This window comes from Falco peregrinus, chromosome 18 (genome assembly GCF_023634155.1).
Source record: "Falco peregrinus isolate bFalPer1 chromosome 18, bFalPer1.pri, whole genome shotgun sequence".
NCBI lineage: Eukaryota > Metazoa > Chordata > Aves > Falconiformes > Falconidae > Falco > Falco peregrinus.
Genome location: NC_073738.1, coordinates 2,434,276 through 2,455,939, shown reverse-complemented (window position 1 = coordinate 2,455,939; position 21,664 = coordinate 2,434,276). Strand labels below are relative to the sequence as shown.

The 21,664-nt window shown below is 59.5% G+C and overlaps 1 protein-coding gene across 2 annotated transcripts; it reads right to left on the bottom strand.

Moving 5' to 3' along the window:
- Window positions 1-595: 595 nt before the first annotated feature.
- On the bottom strand, window positions 596-21,535 carry STARD3 (StAR related lipid transfer domain containing 3). 2 transcript variants are annotated; one of them, XM_055790009.1, is made up of 15 exons: window positions 21,428-21,535; window positions 15,231-15,510; window positions 12,256-12,333; window positions 11,908-11,985; window positions 11,751-11,804; window positions 11,531-11,648; window positions 10,300-10,398; window positions 9,483-9,538; window positions 8,591-8,683; window positions 7,150-7,212; window positions 6,009-6,104; window positions 5,333-5,412; window positions 4,851-4,955; window positions 3,413-3,506; window positions 596-1,627 (listed from the first exon to the last, which is right to left on the bottom strand). In XM_055790009.1, the coding sequence occupies exons 2-15, from the start codon at window positions 15,444-15,446 to the stop codon at window positions 1,523-1,525; spliced, it is 1,335 nt and encodes a 444-aa protein (XP_055645984.1). In that variant the 5' UTR covers window positions 15,447-15,510; window positions 21,428-21,535; the 3' UTR covers window positions 596-1,522. The 2 variants fall into 2 exon arrangements, with proteins under 2 accessions (XP_055645984.1, XP_027635924.1); XM_027780123.2 differs by lacking the exon at window positions 21,428-21,535 and adding an exon at window positions 18,215-18,436.
- Between the last annotated feature and the right edge of the window lie 129 nt (window positions 21,536-21,664).

Genomic DNA, 21,664 nt, shown 5'->3' with positions numbered 1-21,664 from the left:
GTGCCCGCCACGCCGCTGGCACCGGCCCCCGCGACCAGCCAACGCGATGGACCCCGGCGGCACTAGCGGCTTTGCCGGTGCCCACCGTGGTGGCCACGCCACTGGGGTCCCATCCCGGTGCGCCCCCCCACCAGGGCGCAGGGACTGGCTGTGCCAGGCAAGCGGGTAGGGGGGTGCTGGTGGCAAGCGCCCCCCCCCCCCCCCCCACTGGCTGGGCTATTTGTAGGGCCAACAGATGGGGGCTGCGAACAGACGGGCGCTCGCCGGGTGCCAACAGCCGGGGCACACGTGGCCACCGCTGCTGCCATGCGGGGGGGGGGGGGACGGGACACACCAGTCTCCAGCCCCTTCCAGCCATGGTGGTCCCGCTCCGGGGCCGGGGGACATCCAGGGAAACCTTAGGATGCCCAGGAGCTGCCCGGTGCCACCACGGGATGGGGGACAGTGACACCCATGGCTGAAGGAGGCTGGAGGACGAGTCCTTTGAGCCCGGGGTGGGGGTGGGGGGGCTTGAGGCTGGCCCCCACCCCGCTGCCAGCGTTCCTCCTCGCTTTTATTTGCTCGGGTTACAAAGGGCACGTGGAAAACAAGGAGCTGCACAGTGCGAGGCTTTAATTCCGCCAAGCGCCGGCCCGAGGTGTCACCCCTTGGGGGGAGGGGGCACAGACCCCCAGGACAGGGGGGTTGGGGGGGGGGGGGGGCAGAGAGCCCCCTGGGGCCCAGGCTGGGTGCCCCCCCCCCCCCTTGCCGCAGTGCTGCCAGCGTGTGCCCCCGCGTGCGGGCGGCTTCGCGCTGTTGCCATTTATAGCCCAGAACACGGCACCGGCACTCGCAGGTAGAAAGCAACCGCAGTCGCCCCCGCATCCGCCCCCTCCCGCACCCCCCAAAAAGGATCAAAGTCTCTGCTTAAGGCAAATCACACTCTGCCTCCGCCAGGAGCTGCGGGTAGGATGGGGGGGTAGGGGGTGCAGGGGGGGATGAGCTCAGCCGAGCCCCGAGGAGGGGCCCGGGCAGCCCCAGGAACAGCGAGGAGGGGTCCCCTGCACAGCCCCCCCCCAGAGAGCTGGGCAAGGGGGGGGGGAGGTGGCACGAGCTGCACCTCTGCCCCCACATGCAGAGGGGCAGAGCCTGGCACGGGGCACGGACCCCCCGTTCTCACCCTAACGAGGCTTCCTCCTCTGCTCCTCTTCCTCACGGAACTGAGGCACAAGCGCAGGAGTCTGGGGGTCACCAAAACCCCGGCGGGAGGGGATGGGGGGGGGGGGGGGGGGGGGGCGCGGTGTCAGACCCAGAGGAGGGCAGGGCAGAGGTTTGGCACGCAACGATCAGTGGTTTCAGGGCCCCGGTTAGGGGGAACGGGGGCAGGAGGAGCTGAGCACCCCCCGGCCTCATGTCAGCACTGTAAGTACACGGCCCCATCCCTGGGGGGTGGGGTAGGGGGGGTCACAGGGTCCTCTCCTGGCTGTGTCACCCCCCACCCCTGGCCGCAGAGGAATGTCCGTCGAGGGCAGGTCCCCGCTGCTCACGGCTTGCCGCAGAGCTCGCCCACCCGCTGCCGGAGGTGGAAGGCGAACTCGAACATGGTGGCAGCCAGGCTCTGGTGGATCAGGTACCGGGGCAGGTGACCCTGTGGGGACAAAGGGACAAAGAGGGAGCGTGAGTCAGGGCAGCACAGAGGCCCAGGGCTGGTCCCCATCCTGACCCGGCGGTGCTGAGGGATGCACAAGCACCGCAGTGGGGAGCTGCCGCTTCCAAGGAGCTCGCTCCGGGGGAGGAACCGAAACGCATTTTGATTTCTCTAAAAAAGCCCTGCACGACTCAACCCCAACCGCCTCGGCCCGGGCTCCGTTATGCAGAAAAAACCAGAATCCTGAGCTGCCTCCGCGGGGGAAGGGAGCTGAGCAGGGCTGGGAGCAGCGCCGGGGGCTCACGGGGGGTCCTGAGTGCAGGCAGGGATGGCTGGCCCACTCCCCTGGGGGGGCAGGTAGGCACAGGAGGACACCCCCCCCGGCCATGTCCTGGGGTGTTTCAGCCAGGCAGGCAGGCACAGCCTTTTTCCTGGACTTTTTCCTGGACTTTCTCCCCTTGTGACACCGGGAACAGGAGGCTCCGAGCACTGGTCCAGGGGCCAGTCCAGGCGCCTCCCTGACAGGAGCTCTGGGGCGAAGCTCCAGCACGGACACAAACACACACACGTGTGTAATCCTCACCCTTGGCCGCAGGAAGGGATGAGCCGTGTGCTATAAATACTTCTCCAGGGCCAAAGGAAATAACAAGGCAGCCCAGAAGAGGGGTCCGGGCACCAGCGGAGCCCTTCAGGAAGATGGTGGAAGCAGTTGACGGGTTATTAATAGCTCGGCCGCTACGGCATTTCTTCCAGGAGCGGAGGCAGGCAGTGGGCGAGTGCTCTCCGGCCCGGGAAGCACAAGGAACATCTTTCCTTTCGGAGCTCCCATCTTGCACAACCAAGCGGGTTTGTTTTCCCTCCAAACTCGCCCATCACGGCGGGGCGGAAGAGGCAGCGGAGCCAGATCCGTGCAGGAAAACACCTCTCCGGGGCACGAGGCCACGCTCTGCTCTGCCCCTGCTTGCGCCAGCCGGGCGAGGGCTCCTCCAAATCCTTCCCAAAGCTTTTCCCAAGGCAGGCAGGAGCTGCTCGACTTTGTGGGGAGGGAGGGAGGGACGTGGGAGGGGAGGGGGCCGCGCAGCTTTGCAGCAGAGCGCTGATGAATGGGGCCTTTGTGCTCGCTGCTGCAGCGCCGTTACCACGTCAGCCTTCAGCGGAGGCAGAAAAGGGGCCAGCTCCGCTCCCCCCAGCCGCCCGAGCCCCCGCTCCCTTCGTGCGCTGCCTTTTGTCTGGGCCACCAGCAAGGACCCGACACGCAGCTCCGCAAATAGCTCCAAGATCTGGGTCATCTCGTAAGGCCAACGCGCCTTTTCCCGGGCACGGATGCAGCCCCCCGCGCTCCCGGGGTGGGGGGCTGCGTTTGTACCAGGGTGCCTGGGAGTGGGGCGAGTGAATCGACCCCTTCAGCGGGTTCCTGGGAGCAGCAAACAGCCAGACAACACTTCACATGCCCCAGAGAGGTCCCCAAAGAGGATTAAAATAAAAATCTCGCCCCCAGCCCTGCACACAGAGCTGTGAAACCCCTATGCGAGATCAGAGATCAGGTAAGGGAGCGCTTCCCTGCCCCACACCGGGACAGAGAGGGGGTTTCAGGCAGCGTTTAACCTCCACCTGCAAAAGTCTGGTCCCTTTAGGGCAGCCTTTGATAATGCAGCCGCTGTGGGCACCGAGCGGGTCCCCAGCACGCAGCCGAGCGACGCGGGGGCTGCCGGAGCCTGCTGCTGAGCCCTGCTGGGGACAGGATGCGGCCACAGCGCTCACCCGTCAGCAAAGAACTGCCTTTACCTTCAAGTCCGTGTTGAGAATCCAGATGAACGTGCAGACCCTGGGGTTGCTGGGACATTTCAGGACGATGAATCCTCCCGGTCCATTCTCACCCCTGCGGGGAAGCGAGAGCAAGCGGTCAGAGCTGGGGGCTGGCTGAAAAGCCAATTCTCCTGACGCCCTGGGGTGCACCGCACCGATCCTGCGCTAGCTCCTGCAGCAGCAGCCATCTCCTCCGCCTGGCAGCCAGGACTAGAGCCCAGCGGGGTACGAGCAGATGCGCGGAGTGCCCGGGAAGGTATCTGCTTTGGCTGCGGGCACACGAGCAAGCGTGGCAAGGCAGGTTTCCCACAGGTGCCTTGGCAGAGGTGGTGCCAGGGCTGCCGCGGGGCTGCCGGCTGAGAAGCAGCCTCTGGACTGTGCCAGCCCAGCCGCCAGCGGCTCTGCACCGCGGGGAGGTTTCTGTGACACAACCCTGTGGAAAAGGGGGGCAAAGAAGAGGTCCCAGGAAAGCCGAGCGGCTAGGGAAAGCCTGCGCGGTCAGGCCAGGCTCGGCGCAGGGAGCCTCGTCACTACAGCCCCCAGATCCTGCCTCGCACCATCTGATCCGTCTCAGAGGCACGAGCTGTGCTCACACACACAGCCCAAATACAGATTTCCTTTCCCCGTTTCAGGAACACGCTATTTTTGCTGCGTACGTTTGCAAAAAGATTTTTCTAGGCCCTGAAGTCCCCGGCTCTTAAATAGACTCAGGCGGCTCTAACGGCTCCCAGTTAAAATGTCAATTACTTTAACCAGATTATTAGGAAAAACAAAGTCAGTGCGCGAAGTGGCACAGCTGGGCCCCGGGCACCGGAGCAGACAGTAACAAGGAGTCCTTGTTTGAGGAGACTAACCCTGCTGAGATCCATCACCAGCCGGGCGAAACTGTCCCTTCGGAATGGGAGAGGCCAAAGACCTGCTGACACTTTGGGAGCCAGTCCATCCTGACGCAGCTTGTTTCACCCACGGGACTGTTTCTTAATGTCTGCAGCCTTTAAAGTCAGTAAGTGACCGGCTGAAAAGGCATCCGAGAGGCTCAAAGCGAGCCCCGGTCAGCTGTTTACTGCCCCTCAGAAATGGCAGCTGGCCCTGTTTGGGAATTAACCGTTACACAAACAGGATGCGGACGGGGTTGGGATTTGTGCTGGTACTGGTCGGTACCTCCACTCCCCTGAGCAGAGAGCTGGGAAACGCCCGAGCAACACCGAAAAGCACAGAGAGTTTCTTTAACAAAGGAAGAAGAACAAGGGAAGCAAGGTTGAGTTCCACAAATAGATTAGCTTCCTGCAAACGCTGCCAGCAAGACAGCAGGGTTTGCATTTAAAGTGGCTCTTTGCCCTAAGCTTAAGCAAAGGGCGTGTGTCAGATACCGGCTTAAAAAAAAAAAAAAAAAAAAATAACAGAAGCTGCCTCTTACCTGACATACTTGGAGAGCGGAGGCTTCAGGCTGTGCGTGGTTGACATCCCTGAGGAAATGTACCTGTCTCTTCTTCTCTCGATCCGGCGCACGTTCACGAAATCCCTAAGCAAAGAAAGGGCGCTGAGTGCTTCGAAAGGGGCACGGGGGCTTTGCAGGAGCAGCTCCCGCTCGCCGGCATCGCCGGGAGAGGCCGGGGCAGGGGTACATCAGCAGCCGGACAAAGCACAGCGCAGCACTGCGATCAGGGAGACCCACTGAGGCAGATTTGCAGCTTCCAGCCTCCTGCCAGAAAGGCCTGGAGGAAACTTGAGGGGCTCCTCGCCTCGGGGAGCCAGTCCTGCCTCGCTGACACCGGGGCTCCCCGCCAGCGCCGGGCGGCTGAGCTGGGGCAGAGCGCTCTCACCACCGTCCGATGCTTCTCTCCGCGTTTCAGGAGGGTGTTTTAGGGGCTCGGGATTAAAACAGTGGAATAAACTGACCTTGGGGAAACAACACCGCCTGCAGCCCCAGCTGCCACGTCGTACGAGACGATCGTGTTGTCTTCAACCCGCTGCAAAATCTAGGGGAGAGGGGGGCAAAAAAAACAGGAAATAAAATCCAAAAAAACCCCGCAGAGAGCGATTTCCTCAGACTGTGCCTGCAGGTCTGCACGTGCCACCAGCTGGGTGATACGGACCCCTCCCCTGAAACAGCACCGGGCTGCAAAGCAACCAGAGCATCCTCAGCAGCCACGGTGAGGCCGAGGGGGGCGAGCTCTCGGGCAGCGCGTGCCCAGGTTTGTCTCCTGCTCTGGGACCCGTCCCCCTGGTTTTTGGGGCTGGGGTTGGGGGGCACAGGCATTGCCTCCGGCTCCCTGCCACACCAAGAGCGCAAAACGCCCAAACCCTACCCAGCACAAGCAGGCTTGGCTCCGCCGCTGGCCCATCTCCCTGCCCACCTCATGGGCTTTTGGATGGGCACACGCATGCAGCTGGCTACCGCAGAGCATTCGGATCGTACGGATGAGCGGCGGAGATTTAACGCCTCAGCGACTCCGATCCAGCGAAGCTCCAGTAGGGCCTGGGCACCGCCGACAGGCTGTGTTGGACTGGGAAGCTCCAACTCTCCGCTCCAAGGAGCTCCTGTGATTAAGCCATCTTTGTCCGGCACGCTCACCTGGCAAGCTGCCACTGTTCTGTTCCACAGGATCATCTTCTCAGGCTGGAGAATAACCTCCTGGTAAACCGTTTCAGCAGAGCACTGCAGGAAAGCCTGAGGACAGAGAGCCAGAGCAGTTAGCCCAGTCCCTCGCTCCGCCTTGGGAAGATTATTTTTAAGGAACACGGGGCAGATCACAAAGAACAAGGGAGATAATACAGGAGGGGAGTGGTGAGGCTGGTCCGGCGCAGGCAAAGCCAAGGCTGTCGCCCCTCTGCCACAGCGCTCTCCTTCCCCGGGGGAGTCAGAGGGGACAGAGCAGACCCCGGGTTTCGGCAGTCGCCTGCCGAGGTCCGTGCAAGGACAAGTGTCCGTCCGTCCGTCCCACGGCGAGACAGACGGACCTCGGGGCTGACTCAGGCTGGCTCCTCTCCCGCCCTCGCCCCACATCTATCAGCACTTCTGCTGCGTGCACGACTGCTCCGGGAAGTTGCTGAAAAGCTATTCTGAGCTCCAGCACAGACAACATTCATTTCTCCACCTCCCCGTGGGACAAGGGATCTTTGGAGGCAAATGGTTAATGCAGTAAAGTGAGACCATCCAGCTTTTTCTTGCAAATACAGAGCTGCTCCGTTGGCAGCTCCTGCCAGCGAGGCAACATATGCACTGGAACAAAGAAAAGCCACCGCAGCACCAATGCTTCATTAAAGCGTGGTTTACAGCCAAGCCACTCCAGCGAGAGGGCACAGAGCAAGGCACTTCCGAGCAGCTCTTCTCAATGCCAGGCAGCAGCAGACGCACGCTCAGCCCTGGTCTTGCTGGCAATTAGTTCCAATTAGCCTCCTTGGTCAGATTAGTCCTAGATGCTGGGGTTGGAAGCGAGTCTTGCAGTCACCTGCTCCCATTTCTACCAGCAGAGACTGGGGCCCAGCGTATTTGCTGGGGAGTTTGTCCGCCAGCCAAGGGGCTTTCCTGGAGAGATTCCCTAGAGTGTGCGGTGCCGTTCATCTGTCTCAAGCAAAAAGAGTGTGCTCTGCAGCCTGACCTGTCCTGCCAGGGCCAGCAACGAGCGCGAGAGCTGAGCCGTGGCTCCGAGCAGAGCTGTCGCTCTTCACCTGGTACCACGCAGACTAAAGAAGCGGCCCAGGAAGGTTCTTACCTTTAAGATAAAGGTCTTGCCATGGAAAGGTATTTCAAAAGTGTAAACAACGTCACCAAAGTCCTGTGCAAGACATAAGTTACGTTTCTGTTAGCAAATAAATCGCTTTATCTGGGGTAAAGCCTGCTAGTCTGCAAACACAAGCCCTTAAATGCCCCCTGTCCCCATCCCCCCCCAGGCAGTAACCCCAGTACGGGAGCCACGCTGGGCACGTTTCGGATGCACATGCCCATATTTCCATAAACAAAACAATATCCAGAGAGGCAGCAGCGACGAGACAGAAAAAGAATCTACCCCATGCCAGCCTGCAAACTCCACGTCAAGGTCAAATTCTCTTTGTAGCGAGCTACCGACACCAGGGTAAGAGAAAGGGGTGAGTCTGCCAACGCCGCTGTTGTTACCTACATCTGAGAAGAGACTCCCTGGAGGGGTTAGGGGATGGACAGATGATAACCTTTCATCATTAGCCCTGTGTTAAACTCTGATTAGTCTATTTAAATCCATCCCCCTTTGGATAAAGAAAACAATCTGCCCAGCTAGTTTGGCATCAGACAATGGATCACTTGACAAGGGAATTTTAAACACCAGATGAGACTGCAGTTTGCAGGACGCTCACCCGAATCGTGCCGCGAGCCCGCAAGCAGAAAGCAAGGTTGGTTTTAGGGGGCAGAGGCAGTGACCCTTTCTTCCCAGCCTTCGGAGAGAAAAGAGCTCTAGGGACCCCGGAAAACTCTGCTGTAGCCCAGGGGATGAACCAGCCTGGCGAGGACACAGGCAGGGCAGGGCCCGCTTTGCTTTGTGCGCTGCCCGACACAAGAGCTGCGACTTGCGGATGCTTCGACGAAGCCACGTGAGAAGATGCGAGGCAGTGACTTGTCCCCGATTTACGTTCCCAGCACTCGCAAGGTCCCTGTCCCGGGGAAGGGGTGGGGGACGACGACACACAAACAGCTTTAGGGGTAGGAAGAGCAGTCTGCATCCCACTCTCCTGCTGCCACGTGGGCCAAAGCTGGCCCAAAAGCCCCAAGCCCAGCACGGCTTGGTCTCCCCAGCACACCCAAAGGCATCTTGTTGTGGAGCAAGGGCAGGGGCTGCGCCAACAGGGCCCTCCCCACGCCGGCACCACGGCTCCGCATCACAACACCCACCCAAAGGTGAGCTGTCCGCCCCTGCCCGCCTGCTGTCTAGAGGGGAGGAGTGATGGGCTCTCTCCTGTCAAACAGGAAGGCAATTAAACGTCTAATTAAATAAGAGGGGATTTTACATTTAACTGAACTGGAATAGATTCCTAATTCAATCAGGTAATTGTAACGCTTGTTAATTTTTCATGTCGCAAGGAGGTTTCAAAAGCCTCATTTGTCCTCCCGTTTTTGCTAAGCCATCCGTGCCCTCTGCCAGCAGCGCTGCCCGGCAGGTGGGGCGGGGGGGGGACGACACTTGCATTGTTTTTCTCGAACTTCCAGTTCTCTTCCTGGGCGAGGATTTGGTCCACAACCTCCATCGCGTCTTTGCCTTGTCGGACATACTCTTTCTCCTAGGAGAGAAGAGAGAATTTCATTAGCTGGGTTTGCAGAGAGCCTGAAGCACGCGTGCAAGGCTTCCGACCCCCCTCCCAGGGCTGGCAGAGGGAAAGGGGATATCTCCCATCACCACACGGCAGAAATCTCTTAATTTGGGTCACAGAGGCTTCATTTTGGAGCCGAGAGTCACGCTCCCCCGCCCTGGCTTGTATCCACACACCAGCTGCGTCTACCAGTGAGCCTCCCGCCTTAACGTAAGGGTTTCCAGCAGGCAAAGGGCTACGAGATGCGGAGCTTCCTTCGGCGGAGGTGCCAGAACTGGGGCTGAACGGCAGCAGAAGCACTTGGACAGGAGCACCAAGCAGCCTGCGCCCAGCCAGGCTTCAGGGAGGCGAAGGACGGCCCCGGAGCCGCGGATCGGCAGGGATGGTCGGGGCGATGCCCTTCTCAGTATCTGACCGCATAACCGGGGACCAGAGAGGGAAGGGGAGAGGGGGCCAGGCAGGAGGCAGAGCCAGAATGACATCCCTGCAGGATGCTGGAGGGAAGGGTGCGCAGCTCTGGGGAAGCGGGTTAGTGTCGGGTGGCCCAAAGGACCCCCCCCTCCTGCGGCGGCCACGCTGCCACTGGTCCCGGGGCACACGGGGAGCAGCCTGGGGGCAGGCAGGGCTCCTCAGCCCGATGTCCCCAGAACAGAAGGCTGGGAAATGAGGGACAGCAGCCTCTGGTGCTCTGCAGGTACAGCACCCTGATGGGGCTGCAGGATTGCCAGAGGCTCCCGCAGCCCTGGCTCAGCCTGAAGCCGATGTTTACCTGAGCTGTCAACACCTTCCTCCCTGCGCCTTCCTCATCCGACTCGTTGTCCGACCCTGGCCGGGGGAAGCCCACAATTAACACACAGCTAACGACGACCCCACTCGGACAATCTCCCTCTCACCTTCCCACGGGGGACAGCCAGGGTCCGATCCCCGCACCCTACCCTCTGGCAAGGGCTGTCAGTGGGGACAACCCTGACACAAGCCGGGTCCTGCCCCCCCAAACGCCTCGGTGCCGCAGCTGGCTGCCGGGCTCGGCTCTCCGGCAGGCTGAGCGCGGTGTCAGCTCCACCGAGACACCTGCCCCGGCTGCCATCCCCTCGCTCCCGAGCAGGGGAGGTCTCTGGAGCCGGCACGAGGTGGTGTCACAGGGCAGTGGTCTGGTGCCAGCTCTTTATCCTTCACCTGCCTGTGGCAACTCGCCCCCCTGCCCTCATCCCGAGGGCAGGATTTTTCAAGTCCTTCAACCGCAGCTAAGAGCATTTAATCCCAGGACCACAAAAGGCTCCAGTTTCCCACCGAGCTGCAGCCAGGCGTGCAGGGCTGAGCACACCGGTGCTCCGCAGATGGCACAGAGACAGCATGGCCGTGCCTCCTCTGCCCAGGCACGGGCGCCGTGCGAGGAGAGAGGAGCCTGTTTTGCAGTGTCAGTTCTTGGAGGCCCTGCCACCCGCCACTGCCAAGGGCCGGGATAACGAGACAGAGCTCGGGGGGGTGGGGAGGTGATTATGGAGGCGAAGAGACCCAGGGAACAAGCTGGGGAATGAGGCAGCCCGGCCACCGGTGAGGTGCCAGAGCAGGAGAGCACGTCTTACCTGCGAAGGACTCCGGTGGGGAGTAGAACTGTCCCTCGGAAAGGGCTCGGGGGTAGAGCAGGGGGCCACGGGAGGCTGCAGCCTCGGCTGCCAGGTACCCTGCGAAGCAAAGCACCAGGTTTTACACACACACGGCATCCAATGCTTCGAAAACCAAGGGGTCCTGGGGTTGAACTGGGAAGAACTGGGGTTGAGGGTACTCAAGCACCCTCCCAGCCACTTTCTTCCAGATACAGCTGGTCTTTTCGCCCCGACACCAGCCAGCCCACAAGCTTTTCAGCTCCTATTGCCTCCTCTTTTGTTTGAGACATTTTATCTGCATGGAGATCAATGGGCTCTTCTGCTTGTCAAATCCAAAGGCGATTAAGCGTCTAATTAAATAAGAGCTTCCCCTGGAAGCAATTTGGAACCTGAGCCTAATCCAATAGAAGCATTAAACACTTGACCATTTTTCATCTTAAAGCCTCCTCGCAAGACCCAAACATCCTCTGGTGTTTTCCAGTCAGTCAGTGCATTTCTGATCGAGCCCCGCTTGACAAATCCTCCTTCGTTTACGTGCCATTTTCCAGTCCTCTTTCATCAGCTGAGCCTGGGAGAGCCACAAACTCCTCTGGCTGCTTTAGGAACAGGCAGCCACGGCAGTCCAGGCTGAGCACCCACTCCCTAGAGGGACCCCTGGAAGTTACGGGTGCCCGGCGCTGCGGGATAATTCGTAAAGCATGAGGTCAGACTCCATCTCCATTTAGTCTGACCTCGGCGACCAGAGGCTGTAAAATTTCACACCCCATAACTCACGCCATGCCCCCGTAACGTGGCCGTGACCGAAGCAATCCTCTCTGGATCCGGGCTGGAGACCTTTCAAAGACCGATATCCAGAGACAGAGAGTCCCAACAGCCCGCCTGGCATTTGTCTCACTGTTTCAAAACATTTTCTCCGATGCGGAGGTGAGCTCTCTTTCCAACACGTCTGGCTTCAGGATCCAGACATTGGGGAATCTGGCACGTTTTTTCTCCGCTCAATTAAAAGATGCTTTTTATAATCTGGTATTTTCTTCCCCTGAAGGGACTTCTATACCATAACAGAATTGAGTCAGGCACTTACCAGCACAGCCAACCTGGAGATCACTTCTCCATAAATGTCATATCTGTCAAGGTGCTGCCAAAGCAGCAGAAACCCCAGGCCTGGTAGTCTCATCTGCCAACTCCTACCAGAGCGGAGCAAAATACTCACATCGTTCCTCTTCTGCTTCCTGAGTTAGGACTTTAAAATCCAGGAACCAAGTCTCTAGCCAAGCAATGACAAACGAGACGATAGGAAGTAAATAGCCGAAAGCCCCTTTGGTCAGAAGCTGCGTGGAAGAAAGGAGAAACCACAGGGAGTTGACACCAACGGGAGAAGAGCGGCGTCAAGTAATCACAAAGCAATCCCCTGCGAGCCCAAGGAAACCAACCTCGGAGAGGATGACCTTCACAATCAGGAAGGCACTGGATACCAACGTAGTGACCTGAAAAATAAATTTACCTCTCTCAAATCCCTGCAAACTCCAGGCAGGGAGAGAAAACTCAAAAAAAAAACCAACCCCAGGAAAGCCAAAATTGCCGCCTTACCGCTATGACCCACCAGTGGCGCAGCTTTACGATTGCGTAGGCCAGCAGCAACACAAAAAAACGAAAGAAAGCCAAGACCTTGAAAAACAAAAAGCCATCGACACTAGTCACTGCCCTTGTCCCTCTGCCGGGTGCTGGGAGGACACAGGCCCAGACCCCAGACCTCATCGCCTGACAGATGGGGTCAAGGCTGTGACCTGCCCCATCTCGCCGAGCCAGGCGAGGGGCAAGGCTGTGGGGAGACCCCAGCTCCCTCCCCAGCACGCAGACCGTCCCTGCCCAGCCTTTGACCGTGCCACCCTTAGCTCCAAAGCTGCTTCCTCGCCTGCAGCAGGCTGGGATACTCACAAATATATCAAAGAAAGAAGCCTTAAATTTGTACTTGATGATTTCATTCTCCAAGTTCTTCTGAATGCCATCCTTGGTCTGAAGGGGAGAGAGGAAAGCAGAAAGCTATTGAGTGCACTGATAAGAAACTAATGGTAGAAGGAACCCGGCCAAGCGGTGACCAGAGGTTACCGCCGGGTCAGGTTATGCATCAGGCATACAAATGCCTGCTGCGTGCACGCCGCCGCCTCATCCGCCAGCGCAGGAGCCCGGGAGGACACAACAGCCCGTTTCCCCCTCGGATTCACACCCGAGTCGGGTACAGCCAGAGCTGGAGCAGCACAGGGGTACCTCAAACACTTCCCCGTGGGGGCTTTCCAACAGGGAAAAGCCGCTCCCTCGGCTCAGCACATCCAGCGCCACCGCATCACAAGTCTCACAGCCTAAAGCCCTTGGTCAGACACCACCTCCCACTCCTTCCACGCGTGGCTTCAGGTGACAGACTTCAGCTGTACGGCAGGAGCCGTGGAAAGAAGGAAAAACGGCAGGGAGGTGTTCTTCTAGCACCTTCGGTACCGCGCTGAACAAAAACATCTCCCCCGCCAGGGCTCTCAGGGGTCACTCAGCAACCTGGTGGAATTTAAGCTGCGAGCATCCTCCTCGTGCAAAGCACCGAGGGGTCCCCTGCTCCTTTCTTCCAGGCCAGCTGGCTTCTCACAGCAGGGCCCAGCTGCCCTCCTGGAAAGCTGACGGAGGGAGTCAACCAGCAGGTTCAAACGTACTGGCAAAGGGGAAGAGGGAGGAGAGGAGGACAAGGGACAGGCACAGGCACAGGCAGGCTGCAAGGAAACCTGAAAGAGGCAAAACCGCTTTCTGGAATAGCGTACGGGAGCGTGGAAAAAGCTCACAGAAGAGCTCTCTTGCCTCACGCCGAGACAATCCGGGGCCTGAGAGCCCTGGTACTTTTGACACCATAAATCCTGTTCTCGGGAGCCTGGAATCGCTGTTTATGAGGAAGCGGATGGCTCAGGTAACTGGAACAAATGTTTCACCTTTAGGCTATTGGTTTGAATGCCGCCCAGCTGGCCTGGAAGCTGGTGGAGGCTGACAGCTGTTTGATGATCTGTGAGAAACAAGTTGGTGGATCTCAGGCCAGTTCTTGGCAGCCTGGTGGCCTGGCACCCTCTTGTCAGACAGTCCAAGGACAGAAGAGGCAGCCATCGGGAAACGGTCCCTCTAGGTCAGGGCTGGTGCTTAATATTCGGGGGGGGGGGGGGGGGGGGGCAAAGCAGTTCTGCACTATTGCTTTATCTGATCTGCGGCTGCAGGGCTCGTGCCAGCCAGCTTTGCTGAAAGCTGCTTCCCCGCGCCACGGCTCTGCTATGAGATGCTGCAGGAGGAACGAGACACAGGGAAGGCTCCGGATTATGATTTCCGAGAGGTGTTCTCTCAGTTTAAACACAACTGCTGTGAACGAGGAAGAAGGACCGTCTGAGGCATCTCTGCCTCCGAGAGCAGCAAGCTCGCAGAATTACAGTTTGCAGGCAACAGACATTTAACGAGGGCCAATTTGCTGGGCTTTATCTCCCAGCAAAGGAAACGGTTTGATAAAAAAAGCATTAGTCATGATATAAAATCGTTGCTCTTCATAACTAGGCAAATAAGCTGTCCTAATAGCTTTAAATATGCAGCATTTCAGCTCAGGGCCCAAATATCAGCAGTTAGTCACTCATTAATGGCTACCTGCAAGACCTACGTTCAGAATCACCCTGGTGACCGCGCTGGCAGATTATCTCCCCGGGGCTGGATTTTTTGATTTGCAGACGGCACCCCTCCAGAGAGCAGAGAGAACAGGGACAAGAGCAGGAGGCCAGGGTCCAAGCCTGGCGTGCTGGTGCAGGACACCATCGGCATGGCTGGAATGCTGGCTGAGAGATGCTTTTTCCTAAGCAGGGCTGGGGGTTGGTGGGACAGGGGTCTTTTCATGACACAGCGCAGTCGGCTGAGGTGGGCAGGGTGAGGGAGCTGCTGGCTGGGACAATCTGTTAAGTGCAGACACCCAGGAGATAAGCAGGGCAGAGATAAGAGCCGCTAAGTGAATGCAGGATGCAGTGCTGATAAATAAAGGCCAGACACCGGCAGGGCTGCACGCAAAAGCGCTGGGGTCTATCTGTTCATCTCCCCTCTCTGCTCAGCTTGTTCCACGGGAGGACATGTCGTACCTGAAACCAGTCGGGACCAGTTCAGGAAAAATTAATAATTAAAAAAAAATAAAAAAATACATATATACAGCCCAGGGAGTATTTTCAACTTGATGGGATTGAGGTAAATAAAGTGGATTTCCCTGGTCATTGCAACAGTTGGCATGCTGAGCAAACACAGCAGCCTGCACAGGTGTGACAGCTGCTTCGGAGAGGCCCGAAACCCTCACGCTCCCCTTCGCTACTCCCCTGTGTGGTGGAGCAGCATCTCCAGCTTTCAGAAGCCGGGATGAGTAGCGTATGTTGGGACCGAAGCTCAAAGCCCTTTTTGTCTCTGCCCACCAGCTGGGTGGGTGAGAGGAGGGTCCGCACACCCTACCCCGCTCCTCCGACACTCTCAGGACAAGACACCGCAGCGAAGCTGGCAGCTGCTTGGCAAACGCAGCAAGCGGCTTCACTTCAGGGAAGCAGGAGAGAAATTGGGCCAACTGCTCAACCTGGCGATTCCACAGACCCCCGACCTTGTCACGCTACGACACAGAGCGCTACATGCAACGGCGTTAACGACCCTGGGCAGCCACAACAGAGCCCGGTTGCAGGAAACGAGCCGGACTTTCGTTTACACTGGCTGTGCGGCGGTTTCTCTGCCAGCACAAATCAGCAGAGCGCTGGGAAGAACAAACAAAGACTTGGCCCAAGACTTTTGAAACAGAGCAATTAACGTGGAGGGAACTGAATTTCAAAAGCATGACTTCAAAGGGCAAAGGCTCCACAAATTCGCTTTCCCCAACTTACATTCAACTCGATTATCCACAATAAAGAGATGAAGAGCAGGTCGAAGGTGACAAAGAGGCAGAAGGTCCTCCTCACATCTGAGATGGCTTTCCTCTTCTCGGGAGAGAAGTAGCAATACGGGGAGAAGCCCTGGCTCTGGGAGAACGAGGTGCTGATGGACGCTATGGCTGGGAGGCTTCGTTCCAGGTCGTGCTGCAGCTCGGTCGGTTTGCTCATCCTCAGCCCAAGCGACTTGGGTCCTACGTCAGTCGCGGCAACATCTGCCAAGTCCGTGTGTCACCTGTGCGGAGACACAAAGGGGACCCTCAGGCATCTGGATACCCCTTCTCAAGGCACATGTTCCTACTACCAAACGAGACAGGGTCTGTTTTACACAGCTCCTGATGGAAAAGGCGAACGCTGGCTCCCAGGCTGCCCAAGAGCCGCCCTCTCTGAAGCCAGGACAGGCAGGGCTCACCCCAGGGCTGCCCTCTGGCACCCCACGTTCCCCAGCACAGGCAGAGACCTGCCCCCCCTCTTGCTCACTGCAGGGAAGGAGGAATCGGCTGGGAAAAGCTTGGAGGTGCAGGGGGTCCACGGAGCTCCCAGTAAGCATCACTGGGACCCAGAGGCAGCCCCCCAGAACACGCTCGCAGCACGGCGAGCCAAGCTGGTGGCTACAGCCCGCAGCCAGAGCAGCAGATGGCAAAACCACAGAGGGTGTTTCCACAGAGGCTGAAAGGGAGCAGCTCCCGGGATCCCGGAGCCCTTCCCTGCGCTGCAGCAGCCTCCTCTGCAGGGATGGATGCAAAACTCCCAGGGGCTCAACGTTTTGCACGAGGCAAACTGCGAAACCTCGGGAGCTGGTCATCCCATCGGCCACAGATCCCATCGTGCACAGCCAAGAGAGGAGCCTCGCTCACTTCAGGAGCGGGACACCGGGTTTCACGCCCGATTTGGCCAAGCAGAGCCACAGGAAGGCGGCAGGGGAAAGCGCTGCGCTCTGTCCCGGCTGTGGTGGCTGGCAGTGCCGGGCACACAACCCCGGGGCGAGGTGTTGAAGTCTGAAGGCTGTTTTCCTGCAGCCGTGCCAACCATTGTATTAAAATTTTTCCCTCTCCGTCAGCAAGGCACAAGGAGGCCGCTATGTGAATGGACCAGGCAACTAAGCACCCGCTGGAGACAAACACGGAACGAGGATGTCAAAACAGGTCACACCAGGGATCTGTCAGTCCCCAGCTCCGCCACCTCCGAGTCACCCACGGCAAAGACGCAGCTACAAACTCCTTCTCTGCAAAATAACTCCTGCTCAAGGACATTTTGTCTCCAAAAAAAACCCCCCAGATTCTATGCTGCCTTAGCTACTGCCCCAGCAGTTCTGCATCCTCCAGGATCTGAGTGAGGTTTGTCTACAACAGATCACACTTGCAACAACCAGGAGGCTGCAGCCACGCAACATCCGAGGAAAAAAGCCCCGGGATTGTGTCCAGACCTGCAGGAAGGGACAATCCACAGGGCACGTGAAGCCAGGGGTGCTGCCAAACCCCACCAGCCACTGAAGCAACTGGAAGAGACAAGCACAGCCTGATTTTGGGCAATTTGGGGTAATTTTGGGTCCCTGCACCAGCAGCTTCTGCATCCCAGTCCTCAGGGAGCACTGGGGCTGGAAAGGGAACAAAGCTGGACTCCTGTCAAGTCCCTGTTAGTCTCTCTCAGAGGCACTTCGGAAGGCGCTGGAAGACTTGTCACTTTGGATCAGCCATAACGACCACGGCCCTTCGCCGCTCCGAGCGAGGGGCCCATCTCAAACTGAGAAAAAGTTCAAGACATCTGTGAGCGCTAAATAATACATCACCTCTGCAGGGGCTGCCTCCCCCTCTACGGCAGGGTGTCACCGCCTCCTTCCCTCAAACACCACTTTGCACTTAGGCAGCCCCCCGCAACTTTCACAGCGCTTTAAAATCACCCTCCTCCCCCGACGCCGAGGCCACGCTGCGGTGCCAGGGCTGCAGCAGAGCAAGGGAAGCAGCACCGTGGCAGCCTAAACCCACCCGTCACTCCAAGCCCACCCTTCCTGGCGAGGTTTACCACCCCTTCAGAAGCGCAGCCATCCCAAACCAAGCGGCAACAACCAACTTCTGGGGAAGGACCAGCGGCAAGGGCTTTACCTTCAGAGCACCGTGGGTTTGGCTGAAGTATTTTAAGCCCAGATGAAGCCCCCCCAGCTGGGACCGCTCCCTCAGGCGGGAGAAAGCTCAGAGCAAAAAGAGCAGGGGCTGGATGTGAGCGTGTATAAATGTGCCTTTTTCTGGGTGACAGATAAATTATTGAGCGCCCTGGTGTTGTATTATGCATTCAGTCATCCTCCGCAGCCTGCGCCGCACCGGCTGCCGAGCCACGAGCTGCTTTCGGGGGCTCTCGAGCAGCGCAGCTCCCAACAGCCAACACAACAGGCTGGGGAAGCATGAGTGGCACATGCTGCCCAGAGGGACACCCCGGGTGACAGTAACACAGTCTGAAGGGGCACCCGCACCAGGGATCCCTCAGAGCTTTACCAATTTAAAAAAAAAAAAAAAAAAAAAAAAAAAGTGCCGGGGGGCTCTCGAGACCCTGATTTGAATTCTTTTTGCTGGGGAGACCTCCAGTTCTGAGGGTAAAGCAGGAGGCGAGAGGGACTGCAGGGATGAGAGGTGATGCCACCGTTGGCAGCGAGCCCACAAATCCCAGCGGGAAGCAAACACGGAGGAGAGGCAGCCAGTGAAATCCTGAGACAGCACCGAGCCCAGCCAGTGCAGCCACACAGGTCCACGTGGCAAAACCCAGCGCCAGGGGGATGCTGGGCACCAACACGGACCCAGGACCTGTGCTGATCATGTCCCGTCCCTGCAAAAGGCCACAGCAGCCCCTCCAAAATTCCAGTCACCCCCTTCCACTCTCAGCTTTTTAGACTGAAATCACAAGCTTCTCATCAACACACGTTTTTGCATGTTAATGACATGTCTTACAATAAGAAGCCTTTCCATCTTGTGACATCGCTTCTCCTTTCCTCCTGCGCCCCCAACTTCCTATTAATGTGTCTTCTCAGCTCACATGACGACTTCAACAGCTAATTCTCATGTCACCTCTTCTGAGAGTTACAGCCTTTGCACCAAGCGCTGCACCAGGAGAGAAAAACACCTGGAGAGCGATAGAGACCAACCACGGGTGTTTCACCAGACACTAACACGCGTCCAAGCTTCCTAGCGGGAAGAGATGCCTTTAAAATAAAAAAGGTAGATATTAGACACTAAACCTCACTCCAAAAAAACCAGCAAGTGAAACATGGACTTCAGCAAACCACTGGACAGGCGCCATCGCGTTTGTGGTGGGGGACCCCAAAGGGCTGAGGCGGGTTTTGAGCACCCCCAGACACTGCCGTGATCCCACGGCAAGGGCACGGTGCAGAGCTCTGCAGCGAGCTGTCCCTGTGCCGAATTGTACCTTTCCCTAAAGCACCTTCCAGCGCTAATCTGAGCTCGTGCCCACGCTCAGAAAGGCTCCTCTGCTGGGCACGTTATGTGCTGGCCCCCGGCAGCGCTGGTGGCACGAGTGACAGCGAGCAGAGGAGGGGGGCTGGCAGGGAACGGCCACGGTAAAGCCCAAGTGATGAAGGGGATCAAGGCTGTGGTTTCCATCTATCCATGAACAGCCACTCCTGCAAAAAACCACAGCTGCCTGAGCCCAGCGTCCGAGCAGGCACAAGGTATGGGCAGAGACCCCCAGGGGGAGCCTGTCCCCTCCCTGGCACTGCAGGCAGGAATGGGGAAACAGAAAGTCTTGGAAAAGCACATTGCCCCAGCCCCAGCGCAGCATCCCGGCCCCAGCCACTGGCTGTTCTCACTCACAATCCCCCTGCCCCAGCCCCTCCCCGCGAGCACGAGGAGGTGGGCTTCTGGCACGGCAGCCCCTCGGCACCCAGCGTGCCAAGGGCAGGCACAGCTCAGCCGTGCGCTCACCGTGTGCCAGGGAGCAGGCAGCGCTCTGCTGTCACTTCTCCGAGTCGTCTCTTGTTCCTACATGATGTGGCACGGGAGCAGCTTGCAAACAGCTCTGGAAGTGCCGTGGAAACCCACGGCATCATCCCGCATTTCCCCCTGGTCCCGTGTGCCGGTTCGGTTGAGCCGCTGCCCACCAAGGGCTGAGCCAGCCCCAGGGCCAGGTCCTGCCTCTCCTCGCAGGCCACAGTGTACCTGTGGCTGGCCCACGGCTCCTGGCAGCGCCACGCAGCCACGTACCCACCCAGCTGACCCCTCTCTACACCCACCTTGGAGCTGCAGCCCCCCCCGACCCTCATCCCTCACATCTTCCTCGTTAGAGCTTCACACCATCACGTCAATTTTCGGAAGGCTGCAGTGGTAACGCAGTTGCCTGAACCCCCAATTGATACCAGCTGAAATTTGGGGTCCAGACCCTCTCCCACCCCCCCTTGGGGTGCCCTTGGTGGGTGCTGGCTCCCCCAGCTCCAGGAGGCAGTGAGAGGCAGAGCCTGCCTGAATATGTGGGAGGATTCCTGCCCTCGGGAGCCACTGTGGGACACCCCACCCCCCCCCCCCGGCAGCATCTGGTGTCCTTGTGCTGCAACTGACCCCCAGCCACATCTTGCCTGGTCCCCCACAGTCACCACCAGGTTTTGTGACGTGGAGCAGGATGTGAAACGCTCGGGGCAGCCCAGGTTTACAGCCAGGGAGGGGCTTCACACCGCCTCTACCACAGCAAGAGAAGGGTCTCCAAGGGCTGGCAGAGGGCAGCGATGGCCACCAGCCTCGCACTGCCACAGCTCCATGGAGCATCGTCCCTCCTTGTGCCTCAGCTCTGGGCTTGAGTACACTAGGCAGCCCCCTCACGGGACAGGGACAAAGCTCAGGGTCTTTGTGGAGACCCCAGCCCCAAAGCAGCGGGGATGTGGCTGTGGTAAGAGCACAAGCCAACCACTAGTGTGGACCTCTAAAACCAGAGCAGCCTGGCACAGCCCCCCGTGCCATCGAGGGCCACAAAAACACAGATTTATGAGCACCAGGACCACCGCAGGGTATTCTGGATGGAGCTGCTGAGGTCAGCATTTGCCAAAGGACTGAGGGGAGCACAGCGCTGGCCCCCTGACAGCCCCTCCGACCCCCTGACTGCCCCCCACAGACCCCCTGACAGCCCCCCACAGACCCATCCCTGGGCAGAAGCAGATTTCTCCTCTCCCAGAGGGGCCGCAAGGTTTCCCGAGTCAGATCCATACATGCACCCCCAGGTCCCTGCCTGCGGAGGAATGATTTTATTGCTGCAGTGAGACGGGGTCAAAGCTTTTAGCTGCCCGTACCGCCACCGCCGCAGCCTCCGGAGCGATGCTGGTCCTCGGCTCAGCGCTGCTGTCACGGCCCGAAGGCCCCACTCACACCCCCGGTGCCTGCGGGACTTTAAGCACGGAGGTGCCCGTGCGGTTCACGGCTTCTGCAGGATGTGACCGGAATCAGCTGCTGCTCCTGTCCTAGCTGCAGGGCCCGGTGCCAGTGGGAGGCCAGGGAAGCACCACAGCCACACAAAGGTTGCCGGGAAGGGCTCCCAGGGAGAGCCGGTGTCTGCCGGTCAGCCCGGGGGCAGAGGGCACAACCGGGATCCCCACCTGCCCCGGGGAGGGGGCCCGCGGGGGAGCCCGCACCAGGGGACACCCAGCCCAAAGCCTCCGGGGAGCCGGTAACAAGACTCCAGGGCTGAACCCGGGGCCCCGGTAACTGCGCCCCAACACCCCCACAGGGCTGAGCCCCAGGGCCCCGGTAACTGCGCCCCAACACCCCCACAGGGCTGAGCCCCAGGGCCCCGGTAACTGCGCCCCAACACCCCCACAGGGCTGAGCCCCAGGGCCCCGGTAACTGCGCCCCAACTCCCCACAGGGCTGAACCCGGGGACCCGGTAACTGCACCCCAACCCCCCCCCAAGGGCTGAACCCGGGGACCCGGTAACTGCGCCCCTCCAGGACTGAACCCGCCCCCCGGGCGACCGCACTCCCGGGCCTGGGCCCGGCACCAAGGCCCCGCTGGCCCCGTCCTCGCCGAGGCCCCGCAGCCCGCTGGAGCCGAGCGACCGGGGGCCGCCGCCCGCGCACAGCCCGGACCCACCCGCCCCGGGCCGGGGGCTGCGTCCCCCCCTCGGCCCCGGGCCCCGCCGCCCAGCCCCGGGCCCGCCCGCAGTACCTCTCGCCGCTCGGTGCCGGTCCCCGCCGGAAGCAGAGCCCGGCGAGAGCCGCTTCCGGCCCCGCGCGCCCAGCCGCCGCCAACCTCTGACCCCGGAAGGGAAACGCCAGAGAGAGGCTGCGCCGGCGCCGACCATCGCGAGTCGCGCCGGGGGGTGGTCGGGCCCAACAGGAGGAGGGAGAAACCATTCCCCCAGCGGGGGGGGGGGGGAAGTGGGGCTTGGGGCGACCGTTCCCC

Coding starts and splice junctions, on each gene's coding strand:
- STARD3 (XM_055790009.1), bottom strand. CDS start 15,446: ATGAGCAAACCGACCGAGCTGCAGCACGACCTGGAACGAAGCCTCCCA. Junction 10,399..11,530: donor GGAAGCAGAAGAGGAACGAT/GTGAGTATTTTG, acceptor TTTGCTTCGCAG/GGTACCTGGCAGCCGAGGCT. Junction 3,507..4,850: donor CCGCTCTCCAAGTATGTCAG/GTAAGAGGCAGC, acceptor GCTTCCCCGCAG/GGGTGAGAATGGACCGGGAG.